This window comes from Prinia subflava, chromosome W (genome assembly GCF_021018805.1).
Source record: "Prinia subflava isolate CZ2003 ecotype Zambia chromosome W, Cam_Psub_1.2, whole genome shotgun sequence".
Classification (NCBI taxonomy): domain Eukaryota; kingdom Metazoa; phylum Chordata; class Aves; order Passeriformes; family Cisticolidae; genus Prinia; species Prinia subflava.
The window spans coordinates 1,059,032-1,073,893 of record NC_086282.1 but is presented as its reverse complement, the minus strand read 5'-3'; the positions used below and the strand labels follow the sequence as shown (position 1 = coordinate 1,073,893).

The 14,862-nt window shown below is 41.4% G+C and overlaps 1 protein-coding gene across 4 annotated transcripts in view; it reads left to right on the top strand.

Annotated features, from left to right (window-relative positions):
* Positions 1–13,181, top strand: part of LOC134563435 (FH2 domain-containing protein 1-like) — a 43,721-nt gene extending 30,540 nt beyond the window's left edge. For all 4 annotated transcript variants that reach the window (XM_063421356.1, XM_063421357.1, XM_063421354.1 and 1 more), the window contains 5 exons: positions 92–199; positions 1,097–1,167; positions 3,506–3,623; positions 5,852–6,016; positions 9,137–13,181. In XM_063421356.1, the coding sequence (XP_063277426.1) occupies positions 92–199; positions 1,097–1,167; positions 3,506–3,623; positions 5,852–6,016; positions 9,137–11,182 (2,508 nt within the window). In that variant the 3' untranslated portion in view covers positions 11,183–13,181. The remainder of the gene's footprint in view (positions 1–91; positions 200–1,096; positions 1,168–3,505; positions 3,624–5,851; positions 6,017–9,136) is intronic.
* The last annotated feature ends 1,681 nt before the right edge of the window (positions 13,182–14,862 follow it).

The window sequence follows — 14,862 nt, the reverse complement described above, 5'->3', positions numbered from 1 at the left end:
CTGATGGGCCATACTTCCTTGTTCGTATTGCAGTGCTCTGATGTCATACCTCAGCTTCTCATTTTCTCTTTTGCAAATTGTTTCTTTTTAGGGAGGTTATTCTGGCAATGCTGTTGGATTTAAACTGTCATCACTGCTCAAGCTGGCAGACACAAAAGCAAACAAACCTGGGATGAGTCTGCTGCATTTCGTTGCTCTGGTATAGAAAATCTGTTTTGCTGATATAAGCAACTTCTACAAATATAGGTCCATTAACTGGTAGACAATAAAAGGGGCCATGTGCCTCCAAAAAAAGCAACTTTCTCACAGCTTTGATCTAATCTTCACCTTTCTCCTCCTGCCACAAAATTCACCAAAAATTACCTCTACCTGATCACCCTATCCGGAACCCCATGGAAAGCTTAAGTTTTTATATCATGTAGAAACTTGCTTTCATCAAACTTCTTCATTGTAGATGTTCTCTTCTTATCCCAAATTCTTACACTGTGGAAGTGGCTTATTTTAATAAAAATTCTCTCAATCTTCCCATTGAATCTTTTGAGCAGCCTTCTTTATGGCTTTTCTTTCTCCCTTGATGACTGATGTGTGTTTTTTAAAGCTGTTGCAGACATTTTCAAGCTGTCTTTCCTTCCTTTCAAACTTTTTGATTTTAGAAGGCTGAGAATTTAAATGCATCTATATGACTTTGGTTATCCGTGTACAAACTGGTTTAACAAATTTCTAGCCAGCAAACAATAGGGTATAAGTTGATGTTTGTGCAGAAAGCATCGTATCTGCTCAAACAATGGCATCAGTAAATTGTTCTTTCCCTGACATTCCTTATTAATACATCTGGCTTGTGTTCACTGGCAGAAGCAATATTATTTTACACTGCAAAATAGAAGCTGTTGTTTAAAATCTCCAGTTCTGATCCCTGCCTTTCTTTAAGGGGTGTCTTCCACTCAGTTGTGTTAGGCTTGAATGGGAAGAAAAACAGTGCAGGAGAGAAACCTTTAAGTGCCTTCCCGGAAGCTTGAGAACTGCCAGACTTAAGGATTTTGCATGGTGATGGAATGTTAATGGATTGTGTGTTTTGGTTTTGTTATGTTTGTTTCAGGAAGCCCAAAAGAAAGATGCTGCTCTTCTCAACTTTTCAGAAAAAATTAGGAGTGTTCATGATGCCGCCAGGTGAGTTAAAAGAAAATTGAAAACTTGTGGTTAGACTGGAACTGGAATTTTCTCATTTGTGAAGCAGTGAGGTTTATTCAGGAAAATCTTGGCACAAAACCAGATCTTTATATATATTTACTGTAGCTCTGAGGTCTTAATTTCCATTTACTAGCAGAAGTATGCCTGCAATGTGCCTTCAGGTATGAGGTTTTTTTATTGCATGATCTCTGTAGATTTTTAGTAATTCTGTCTCTGTCAAATACATGTGCCTGTTCATTACTCTTAAGGGATTGAACTAAAAGAATGTTACTGTTTTTCCTTAAACCAGTTTTCATTAGTCTCTGAGCAGGCTACAATACTTTTCCAAATCTGGTACCAGGGACAGGTACTGGCCCTGGCTTTGCTTAGATGTTTTTTGAGGTTTCATTTGCTGTCTTGGTTGGAAAATCTGAAGGGTTTGGGCTCTGCATTTTTTCAGCTTAAAATCTTAAGCTTCATCATTTTAAACTGAACCTGGTTCGTACCTCAGTAACTGTACTTACTTTTGTGAGGCAGTGTGATCTAAATCTGAAACCTGGAAGCTAGCAGTTTCTAGCTGAAGTTCTGTTCCCAGTTTTGCTACTTCCTTACTCTTGAGCTTAGGGTAATCTATTTACATTCTTTTCCAGCTGCAAAATGGATCCAGTTTCTTAGATCTGATGGAGGGTTAAGTAACGTCTGCAAAAGACTGAAATCTTTTGAGGAAAGGAGTGGCCATGGAGTTAATCAGAAAATTGTTGAAGGACCACCTGTGTGGCTCTCTGCCATCCAACCTACACACCTTTTTGGCAGTTTGCCATGTGGCCTGCTGGGGAATGTAGCTTTCCTCAGCATCCAAGCCCCCTGGCAAACAGGAGAGGAACAGGCAGAATCCAAAAATTTGATGATATTGTTTTTCTAACCACTTTGTTCTTTGATCACATTTGTTAATGCTGAAAATCTTCTGTTGTAACTCATGCTGAAGTCTATTTAGGGAGTGCACTCTGTACATGAAAATTAAACAAAATTAAATATGTACCTTACCACTGGGCATGAGGAAGGTCCTTAGAGAGAACTGTCATGTACAAGTTGTTCATAAATCCACCCAATTAGAGCATGTTAAAACAACTACAATTATGTTCTTTATTTTTTGTTATCTTGCCTTCTTTACTTGTAGGCCATCCTTTTCCTCCTTCAAAGGCAGAAAAATGTAGCCTGTGTTTTCTACTGCTTCTCTTAGCTGCAAAAACACCATGTTTTCCCAAACAGGGAACTAAACTTTGCAGATGAAGTATGCAGGGAAAAACCAGCACACATTATATTTATTTGTGTATGTACTGACAAACTTATGCATGTGTCACTGTCTGCTGCCATGTGCATTTCAATCCAGCTGCCACAAGTTCTTCAGCTTTAGTGTTTGATAATCATGGTGCTGGTGAAGCAACCTTAGGAGGAGCATGTGTACAGTTGTTAGTTCTTATCATTTGGTAAACTATAGTGCTTCAATTCCTAGGCAAAGCTTAGTTCTCTTGTGAAGGAAATGCCAAAGGTTTAGAAGCATTTACCCTCGAAGTGACTGGGAAATTTAGGTGGGAACTGTTGTATGGAATGTGGGTCTCCCAGGAGAATGCTTCCATTACACCAGATCAGAGGTCTTTCCTGTCATCTTCAGTTTCTGAGTTCCCTTTTCACAGCAGCAGCTTCACTGCTGGTATTTAATAGAAGGATGAAATATTGTTACTGTGGGGTTGAGAGTGTGTGGGTTGCATTGCTGTGACTGCTTAGAAGAGTGTAACATGCAATTTAATGATGCCAGATGCTGCTGCTAAAATCTGTAGTCCTGGCTGATGGTCTCTTGTGGCCCCCTTTTTGTGGCAGCTCCTGCGCTCAAACAGTCATGTCGTCAGTTGGACCAAGGAAAGGATGAATCTGGAACAAACTGGCTTTTTCCTTTTCCTAGGTTAATTTTCAGTTCACAGATATGGCTGGCCATCTCAAAAAGCAGTGCTAGGACAGGCACCAGGACAGAAAAGGAACACCTGGACAGAGGCAGGGCAGCATTAACCTTTCTAAGGTTAGGTGGGTAGGGTGGGTAGGGCTGGCTGGAGTTAATCATGAAACCACACCCCATGGGAATCTTTTCAGGTTGCAAATAAGAAGAAATGTGCTTATCTCTCCTTTTCAGTGTCTACTCTGGAAAGATTTCCTGAACAGGCAGGTCTTGTTTTATAGCCTGTTTTTACCTCATGTAAAGTATCCACTTCTGCAGCATGTTGTGGCTAACCTGTGGGCCACTCCTTCTCCTTTGATAAACATTCTCTGTATATGCTATTTTTAGGTTATCCATTGATAGTGTAGAAGCAGAACTCCACTCGCTGTCTGTCAAGACAAGATCTGTTAAAGACAGCATCCGAAGAGACCCAAAACTCTTTCACCAGATGGAAAACTTTCTCCAGGTTTGTAGGATATCTGTGTTAATGTGTTACTGTTGCCTGAATACAGCAGCATTCTTCAGCTGAATGTAATTTGTGTGGACCTGTTAATAAAGAGAAGCACTGTTTTAATATGCCTAGCCTGTCAGTTGTACAAAGGTGTTCCAGCCTCATGCTGTTTGTCATGTAAGCGTGTTGGGAGGGCTGTGTTTTTACAGAGAGGAATATCAAGTGTACATTGCCCAAGGCTTGTTAGGCAAGCGTGTTTAGTGCGTGCAAAATTACTGATGAAGATCAGTAGTTAAAATATAAGACAATTTGGAGTTGTCTCTGGTTTTGTACTTTGCAGCTGCCAAAAATATAATGTCTGCATGTTATGTTATTCTGGAGCACTTCAGTTTTAGCTGAGGGTGTGCTGTGCATATGAATCTTGATTGCTGGGTGACTGAAGAGATATTGTTAGAAGCTGGAAGGTTAAGGGACTCTTTTCTCTACTAATTTACCCTTAACATAGTCTCTTATTCAGAGCCATACCATTATATCTGTGTGGGTTCTCCTTTTTTTTTTAATTTTATTAAGTACTGCAGTGACTTTACAGGCCTTGATGTATATAGCTCTTACCTTGGAAGCAGACTTCTTAGTATTTTCTGAGTATATGGTGATGCCTCGAGAAATACATATTATTTTTCAATTACATGACTTTTTCTGTTTCACACTACAGGTAATTATTAAAAGTAAGAAGGCAGGTGTTAATCTGGAACTTAACCCGCCCTTATTTTCAACTTGCAAATGTAGTTAATAGTCCCTGTAGTTTTTCAGGAGATGAAAAGCTGATGAAGAAAGGGGCAGGTTAAGATTGAAATACCTGTCCTCATTCTCTCTGAATTGTTGGCTTTTATCCATTGCACCCAGACTCTTTAATGTTATGTTTTAAAATGTTTGGGATTTAAAAAAATCTAATATGTGGTTTTATGTAACACTACAACCTTGTTTAGGCCACATTCCAAAAGAAATGTTGGAAAAAAAAATTACAAATGCATACCTTACATAAACACTTCGGGATTTTGTTTCTAAATTACAGGTGATAACCAAGCTGATGTAAAAGTCGGCTTTGATTATTTCATCCTTGTGAATAAATTACTGAAATATGTAGGAGGAACTATTTTTTGATGTATACTTTTATCAGTTGTTCAGTTTATCTTCAGGTTTTATTGTGGGCTTTTTTTTCCCCCTCTTTTTTATTTTTTTTTCTTAAGACTAGCAAGTCATATTTGTTCCTATCCTAGTGGTGTAATTTTCCAAGTAATTCCTGAAAGCAGGTTTGGATTAAGTGGTTGCCAGGTCCTCCAGCTGCATTTTCCCACTCCAATGCTACATAATGAAAAATATTTAGGTGACTATGAGTTAGAGAAGAGATTTGTCTGAAAAATTAACTTTTCTTCTCAGGTTACTTTGAGCTACAGGTGGTGTCAGATGTGGGGTTGTGCAAGAATAGAAGTGGATAGCTGGTGATGCAGATAGAGGAGACAGGGGCACCTGATCAGTGTTTTAAGCAGTTCTGCTGCTCAAAATCTAATCACAGCCTTATTCTCTTCCTCCTGAATCTTCTTCCACTAAACTACTCCTGTCCTGTCTGTATTGCTCTACACTTATGGTTCAAAGTGTTACTTTATGGGAACATTTTCTGGATGTTTTAAAATATATGTATTTTCAGTGGTTCCTTGCCTTTCAAGCATGAAAACCTTTTTTATTGTGGTCTAGGGTCACCTTAGGAAGGAATTGATTTTGTGATGTATATCCATGAAATCAGTTCCTGTGTGGTTTTGGAAAAGTGGGGAGGAAGAATTAATCCTTTAAGCTTGGTGGAGAGGGAAATGGGAAAATAAGGAATGAGGAGCTTTCAAGGAGCTCCCAGGAGGTCTATCAGTGTTCTAGTACAGTCTTTGATTTTGCTCATCTAAAAATTAAAGCTGTAAGTTTGTTCGAGGGCTTTTGAGCTTTTTCCTGGTTTCCATCCTATTCACTAGAATGCACATTTTGATTGATCCATTTTTCCTGACCTTCTTTCCTCAGTTTGCTGAAATGGCATGTTTTCTTTTGTTAGTACGAGTTCTCCTTCAAGATGTTAATTTCCTGGGCTCTGTAACAACTTCTAGGTTGCAACATGAATTTCATAAGTTCCTAATATATACACGACCCATTGTGACTTTAATTTTTCTCTCTGGTTCATGTGTGTATGGTTTTTGCTACAGTTTGCTGTAAGGCATCTAAAGGATCTTGAACACCAGAAACGAGTATTGCAAAAGGAGGGAAATGCTCTCATCGACTTTTTCTGTGAAGACAAAGAAACTATGAAGTTGGATGAATGTTTCCAGATATTTAGGGACTTCTGCATAAGATTCAACACAGCTGTTAAGGTAAGAGTGCTGAATTAAGGTTCTCACACTTTTGAAGTGGATATTGGCTCACATGATTTAAGTTGGTTTTTTTGCTTAAGGGGCATTTTGTATCTTTTATTTGATCTATTTGCTCAAATGGCTACAGAAAACTGCACTCCTGTAAGCATTCCTTGCCAGAAGCCAGGTGGGAAATGGCCATTTGTGGGCAGCCCTGCTGCTCTGCATCTTCTGTTTCAGGCAGGCGAGACCACTGGGATGATACGTCAGGGTTGTTCATTGGCCTGCTTGTAAGTGGGCACCTCCCTTCTCTTTCAGTGAGGAGGCTGGTGACTGCTAAGCTGAGCTGTGAGACAGATTGCACAGACTTCCTGACTATGGCTCGCTGTTCAGGCCTTGGCCTGGTAGCGTTGGATCGTTGGAAAGGCCTTAAGGTGTGGCACACCATTCCTTGGGCATACCTGCCTGAATCCACACTAGCTCTGGCTCTCCACTGCCTTCCTTTACATGGCTAGAGGCACTTTACCAAGTAAAGTAAGGGCTGTGTATTCTACTTTGTCCTTTCAAAGGATTTTTGTGGGTGAAAACTTAAGTGAAAGAGGCCTATGGCAGCAAGATACCGTATCCCTAGTGTGAGCACCCTTAATTGGTCCTAAATAATTCAGGAAATGTACTAAGATGGAGGAGCAGTATTGGCATTGATTACAGTTTTAGTTCAGCAAGGTCTGTATATTGTTACAGATATTTCTTAGATCTTTATAAATAGCATGAATCAGCTGAATCAGTGCCCTTTTGCAATCTGCATTTGGCAGCACTCTAGATAAAAGCTTTTGTTCAGAAAGAATAGTCTTGATTCAGAGCAGCTGACAAGATGTTCTGCTAATGCGCCTGTTGTACCATTAGTTTACCTAACCTTTACCACCCAAGACAACACGTAGTTGCAGGAGGGTGAACATTGCACAAATGTATAAAACCAAATGGTGATACCTATTGCAGTCAGTTTAGCAAGAGGTGACTTCCTCCATGTATGTTCAAATACTGGGGCTTGAGGATTTCATTCATAGTCACATAAGTGGTTGTTGGATAGCTATGACTTTTGAGGTCCTCTCTGCAGTAAGCAGCTACACTCTAAAAAAAATGACAAATTAGACTCTTGCTTGCAAATTTTAAAATTTGCTTGCTAACTGTGGATTGACCATTGTTCCTACAAAATTAGCAGAACAATTTAATACAGAACAATAAAAATGGCAGTTCTGACAAAAGAATGTGATGTGTAAACAGCATATCCAACAGTCTAAAAAGATAACTTGTACCACAATGGCCATGTGCACATATTTCAAATGCTTAAACATTTTTTGCAATTTTTTGACATGTCTAATTATGTGCTTAAAATAGATTTTCATCTGAGTAAAATCTCCTAAAACTTCTGGTTGAGGTTAAAATATTCTTTTTCTAATGGTATTGATACCTTTAACTATTTTTAACTATTTCTCTTCACAATGGTATATTGAAAGTTGAGCTTTAGCATTTGACAAGAACTAATTCTGTAATTTCATACCTGTGAAAGCTTCCTGCCAAACATTTTTCCTGAAATGCAAGTTTTTTCTTTTTCCGTTGTTAGATGTTCAGGTTTCTTAGGTCTCTAATGCATCCTATCTTTCAGAGCCCAGTGTAGTCTCAAATCCACTTTAAGAGGTGTAGATTAATCCATTCATCACAAAGCATTAGGCTTTTGTTTACTGAAAGCTTTCAGGTGACTTTTTCTAGTGGTGCAGCTCTTCTGTTGTCACAACAACAGGGAGATTAAACTACACAGAGCTTTAGACAAATAAAGGTGTGATTTTTATAAACAGTGTGTCATTGATTAGACCAGATTTAACAACATGCTGGAAAATCATGTAATTTTTGATTCCTCTGTCAAGACTAGCCTTTTCCTTCTTTCTTTATCTACGACTGTAATGGCTGCAGCAAGCCAAGTTCTTAATTTCAGAAAGCAACCCAGAAAGTTCAACCAAAGGTGCAGTTAGATTAAATCTGAAGCCTAGAGGTAACAGTTAAAATGCTGATAATCACAGTAAATCACTCCAAATTATTTTAATAAAAAGGTGTTTAGTGTGCTGTCTTTCAAATTCAAACTACCTCTTGTATGGCTTCCTGAACCAAAATCCCTCAGTTTAGCTGCCAAAATCTCCATCCTACCGTGGGCAATCTCTGTACTACAGTTGCCAGTTTTTGAAACCAACAGTGATTATGAGATCCAAAATTGGAGTGAGACATTGATTGATGGTCCTTGAGTGGTGTCAGTTGATGTCTAAGTATTGTGAGGCATTGTGTTAACTTTTCTATTTCCTTTCATATGCAATTAAGCAATGCTTTTTCACAAAATTTTCAGCTTGTAATGTTAGAGGAAAGTATCACTGTGTAGAAATTGGACTTGCTGAGTAACAATTGCAGTTGTAGTAAGGTGGAAAAACCATGTTGGCTGTGTGCTGGTCAGACAAGTTAGTCTTAAAATATGAATGTAAAGATTAGGTAGAGATTTACTAACCTGATAAGACTGCCACCTTTAAACTTAGTGAGTACTTCATGCTCTCCATCTTACATCTGGAACTCTTTGGCTCAACCAAAGAGTGGTTGGGCACTGGAACAGGCTCCCCAGGGAAGAGGTCACAGCACCAAGCCTGACAGAGTTCAAGAAGTGTTTGGACAATGCTCCCAGGCACATGGTGTGACTCTTGGGGATGGTCCTGTCCAGGGCAAAGAGTTGAATTCAGTACTCCCTGTGGGTCCCTTCCAACTCAGCATATCCTGTGATTCTAAGATGTGACATCTGCTTGCATTTGTTGGGTCAATTTGTTGGTCTTTGCAAGGTCTGGTGCATTTTTTTTGTGTACGCTGACCGGATGGATGTGTTGTCCCATTAGTTATGCAGGGAACTGCTCTCCATAGGGTTAATGGTTGCAGGCTGTGGTTGCTGCAGTGATTTCATGCGTGTGTATGTATTAGAGGTTGGGAGTGGGTGACAGCTGTAGGAGCTAACTTCGATGGGAAGAAATAAAGGGAGAGAGGAAGGAGTGTGTCTTGTTCTTATGCATATGACACTGTCCTCTGAGACATGTATTTGTGATTTTCCTCCTTCAGGAGAATAGGGAACGAGAGATCCAAGAACTTCATAGTCTGCAAAGGCAAAAGGAGCTGGAGGAGAAGCATCGATCCTGGGCAGCTGGAGAGCTTGGGAGCTTTGGGCGGAGCAGCAGTGAAAATGATGTAGAGATGTTGGCTAAAAACGGACTTGGAGAATTTCTTCCCTTCTTGCAGCAGAGGCCTCAAAGCCCTTTGTACAGAAACACAAATTCCAGACGCTCTCGGCTTTCTTTGGGGATGACTGCAGACAGGGAGTTGCAGAGTTTCCTGGAAATCTCAAAAGACGAGCATCCAAACAAGTTTAACAGCCTTCCCTGTGCAAACACCCGACAAGCAAGACCAAACGTAGCTTGGACAGAATCCAAAGAAACAAGAGATCTCAATTTAAATCCCTTGCACTTACACCAACAGTCTGAAATGGAAGTGAAAAGTGGTGGCCCCGTGCAAGTGTCTTCAGCTCAGCCCAGTCACCTCAGCGGCTCAGCCAGTCCTGGTGCCCATTACTCACAGAGGAACACTGACTACAACTTGCACACTTCCAATGTGTCTTGTGAGGAGTCCGCAGATATAAATGCTCTGGCCCTTCCATTTGAGGAGCATGAACTTGTTAAAGGGTTACGTAAGTTTGATATTCAAGGAGCAAAGCCTGCAGAAGATGCACCCTTAATATATTTAGAGGATCCTGGCAGGACAGACCTGGAGACTCTAGATGATCTAAGCTTTCATTCCCTGAGCACTGCCGATGATGAGCTGCCTCCAGCTTGCAGAAGTTCCAGAGAGGCCCAGGACCATCAAGCCAAGGCAGTGAGTTGCAAGAATGAAGCTTTAGAGCTCAACAGCAGCAGCCCTATGTCTATGGATACAAGTGTTTCAGGAAGTAGGGAAGATGGGCCAGTGTGCTACATGTCAGATACCACGACTGATTGTTCTTTGACATTGGACTCTGAAGAGGGAAATGATTTTAAATCAGCAGGCAACGAAATAAGAAGTGAGGCTGGCAAAGCATGCTCTTCTGGCAATGATGCTCAGAACAAGGCTAGATCTTTCTTCTCAAACCTGAATTCCACCTCTGACAAGGACCTGTCTCTTCACACTTCTGCCAATGATAAGGATGATGCTGAGAGCAAGCACACTCTTCCTAAAGAAAAACCCATAAAAAATAAAGATCTAGTAGGACCAAAGACAAGCTCTCTGAAAGATCGATCTCCAAGCTCCACAAAATCCAGTGGCACTGGCCCTAGCCACACAGCTCCTTCCAGACCTGTCAGAACTTTGAATGCCTCTGAGAACGAAAGCATGAGGAAAGTGGTGCCTATTTCTCGGTCAAACAGGGCACCCAGCAGCATGAAAAAGCCAGAAGCCAAGCCAGCCCTTTGTGAAAGCAGTACAGTGGAAAGTCAGCTGTCTCATCGCAGCGCTGTCCGAGGCACAACAGACACACTGCCAAGAAGTCCCTACAGGCACAGCATGTCAGTAGAAGAGCCAAAGTTACGAAGGGGCACTGTCACCTCAAGCAGTGCTCATTTTGAGAGGGACAGAGTTGCTCTCAAGAAGCCAAGCTCTAAACCCATTAGGAGTAATGTCAAATCAAAGACAGATGAAACAAAGATGTGTCGCTCCAGTACCCAACCCCAGACCCCTGCAGATGACACCAAGGTTGCCACAGGCAGTATTCCCAAAGCACCACCTGTTGTCCCAAACTTTGCAAGGAATACAGTGGCCTCTTCTTCAAAGCGTGCAAAAGTGGATCTATCCAGCTCATCCAGACCTTCACCCATCACAAGGTCTGTGTCCCAGAGGCTGCCTAAAGTGAAGCCAGCAGTGACCTCTGATGATCCAAATCCAAAGGAGAGCAGCGTGAGCACCTTAAAGAGAGCAAGTAGTGCCAGAGTGGTTGGAAGAAGCATCCTGCCGGGAGAAGCTGTCAGCACAAAAGCAGAGCCTGCACTAAAGGAACAGGGAACAGTGGAAAAGGCATCTCTTAAACTGAAGGATGCAAACCGAACGACAATTGGTAAAATACTGAAGCCATTATTGAAATAAGGGAGAGGGGTTTTTTAACCTTGGAATGTGAACACTTGTCCAAGCACTGGATGTCTGTGTAGTGAAATTCCTTAAAACAGTAACCTTGCCATTACATGGCATCCATCATGTGCTTATTGAAGTACGGCACACTGTTGGAAAAGGGCAAGTAGCTGTGTTCTGATCTAAATCCTTTTTTATGAATTTGAATGTATTTAAAGCTACTGTGATGGAATGTGAACAGAACAGCAAATCTTTGCATTTGTGATTAAAAAATTACCAAAAGCCAAAAAGTTTTCAGAAGTTTTACCTACGAGATGAAACACTTTGTGACAGAAAACATGGATTAAGGCCAGGTTTTTTTGTGTACATAAGATTCTTCCTAGGACTCAAGCCTTTGTGCTTGTTGGTTTCTTATTTGATGTCAAAATGAATCCTGCAGAACAGTACTGAAATGAACTTAGGTGATTGTGCTTTCCATTGCTTTCAATTGCTTGGATTAGGGAGCTCTTTTTGCCTGTTGCAAAGTCCATTGCTGGCAATGGGACAGACTGGGAACTGCTGGCCAAAAAATTGTAAAACAAGACGTTTGCTGTTTGTGGCTGTCTTTAACCTCCCTGAAGAATTTATAGCATGTTTTATGAATGTGTATGTGTGTCTGGGGAAGGCTTTCTGCTGGCCAGGAGGCTTGTTCTCCTAGAATGTGGCAGCATTGTCTTGCATGCACAAGTGGATATGGCTGGTGCTGCATTGGATAGCACAGCTGGAGGCTGTGCCTGTTGGAAAGGCCATTGGCATGATGACTACTCCTGACTTGTTTTGATCACAAGCGAACTTGCCAGCTTTTGGTCATACAGAAGTGCCATATATTTATGATACATATCAGGATGTTTGCAGTTCAGCTCTTCAAGGTTGCAATGTAGTGCCGAGCACTTTCTTACCATTTCATGTTTCCACTGGTTTGTACACTACCAAACTACTTGAATGTTGCAATGGCTCTGGTTGAGCCATTAGTTTCCCTGCTTCCTCCTCCTCTACTCCTTCTCCTTGTCAACAAGAATATTTAGCATGAAACACAGAGCTTACGCACGACAATGTTTTTGTAGAGGTTTTTGGTTGCTTCAAATGTGGTTTTTAATGTTTAAAGACTCCAAAGGAATTAAACTAGCATTTGATAAGCTTTTTGCAAAGTAAAACCACCCCTTTTTTCCTGCAAAGAGAAAATTTAACATCTAGAAGACTAAGATACAGAGAATGAGGGAAAACTCATTCAGCATGCTGTGCATCTTCCCAAGAGAAATGTATTTAGGTGGGGGAAGTGCTGTTCTCCTAAGCATTTTATTTAAAGAATTGCCTTTTATTCACTTACGAATGAAGCCTCATTTAAGAATAAAAGAAAAAAACAAAAGGAAAATCTCTTTGGACAAGTGGCATTGACATACTAGTGCTAGATCTGTTTGTCTGCTCTATCCCTCCGTGCTGGGAGAGCGTAATTTAGTGAGAATGAGCTCACATGCTTCTCACGGGCTTGTATCAGGGACAGCTAACTTTGAGGTTTGAATCTGGCAAGGGGCCTTTAGTTCCTCCCTCATACCAGCCAGTCTTGATGCAGACATCATACCCAAACACCATAAAGTATTGCACAGGGCCTCTTGTTTGAGTCTGTTCAACAGGGAGAATTTATAGAGCCTGCTTTTCTGCAAGGGCAAATATTTTGCTTTTTGGATACTGCCTCCACTGTGGGTTAGATACAAAAGCATCTCCCTTCTTACTTGTATCTGTGTAGATGTATGCACATCTGCAAGAGCAGATGATTGACTTTTTTCCTTTTTTTTTAAAGAAACCAACAAATTTTATTGGTAGCAAGCTTGAAAAATAATTTAAATGTGTTTGGAACATGTAAATAAATTTCTATGAATATGTGTAAAAGAAAACTGACTGTATTTAATGGAACATTTATACATTTCAGAGTAACTCGGTAGTTTAATAAAGTTCCCATTTACTGGGTATGAGGTTTGTACTTTCTCCTTCCTGTTACACTCTTGGCTTTGGTCCTGAAGATCTCAAGCAACTGAGTCTGGGTGGGTGACTGTGGGAAGGACTCTACAGCAGAAATTGTGGTGTTTGAAATCCTGGGTTTGTTTTTATATTGAGACATGCAGTTGAACTTCAGTTTCTAAACATTTCTGGGTTGGGACTTTCTGGGTCTGGATATAACATGGAAGGCATTAGATGGTAGATGCAGCACTTGTGTACACACTGTATGTTGTAGCCAAGACAAATGTTCATGACACTAACAAGTCTGGATCTGTCGCTATCTTCATGCCTTTGAGCTTAGCACACTTTATTGAGAAATTCTGGTCTGCAACTCCCAGGACTGTGGAAATAAAGAACAGCCTGTTTTGCAGGAGCAAGTGGTGACTTTTGCACTGCAATTGTGAATTTTTCAGTTTTGTCCCATTCTCCCATTATTTTTCCCTCTTTATTGCATACAAAAGAACATCTATTCAGCAGGAAAAAAGCGAAATCCAGCCAGCCTCCTTGTCCTCGGGGAACACTTCCTCCTCTCTGCTATGGAAATGATTTCTGGACTGGAATTACTGCTTTTTGCAAACTTGTTTAGCCCCTGACTTTTCTATTTTGGTGAGTGTCTCTCCCCATTTGGACTGGCAAGCACCTGCTGTCTGCCAGTGCTGAGTGACGGCTGCTAGTGGAATCTACATGGGAAAGCCCTTCACCATCAAAAGGTGTGTCTCGAAAGTTTGCTTTTTTAAACTTCATTTTATGTCAAAAGGGTTTATAATTGCCAATTCATTATTTAAACTATCAGGTGTCAGAGACAGCGATGTCCTGTAGGTTAAATTTCCTATGTCATAATTTTTCCCAAAGGTTTGCAGGGCATGGCACTCACCTGGTTGCAGTTGGCTTTCAAGAAAGAACTGAGACCTTGTCTCCTGCTTTGTTCTACTGAGTGGCTGATGCTTCTGACTGTGACCAGGGTGCATCAATCTCCTCTGGTCACTACTGAGGTGGCAGTGAAGTGGGGGAGCCCATGGGACCATGAGGGGAATTTGGAGCTGTGGAGCTGGTGAAGATTGATAGAGGGAAGCTGTGGGAGTAAGAGGTGCTGATTCATACTTGGAGGAATTTGATATTCACATCTCATGTGGGAACTGCATACAAATGAGGGGCTCGGTGGATCCCTCATTACAACAGCTCATTAAATTATCAAGAAAGACAGAAAGGGTTCCCATCACACCTCCCACAGTGTACAAGCCTGGACTCTGTAATTCAAAATAACCCATCAGTATCTTCCTAATCTCAGGGTCTGTGTGGATGGATGCAGACAGCCACATGCTGGCTCCTGCCTAACCCTTCCTGAGCCAGCTCCGTGCTGGAGGTGTTCCCTGGGCACTGACCCCAAGCTCCCACCCCAAGGCTGTCACTGCACATCCTCCCGGGCTTGGTGCCTCCGGCTCCACGCTGCCCTGCCAGCACTGCCCAGAGCCCTGGCTGCTTGTCCCGGGCAAGGCCTGCCCACTGCTGCATGTGAGAACACAATCCCTGTGAGAGAGGCCCAGCTAAACACTGCTCCTTTCAGATTTGGCTGCGCAGTGTTTTCCATTAACTTGATACATGCTGTTTACATCCTCCTGCTACCAGTGCCAGAGAACTGCCTTGGGAACAGCTCTCTACAGGTA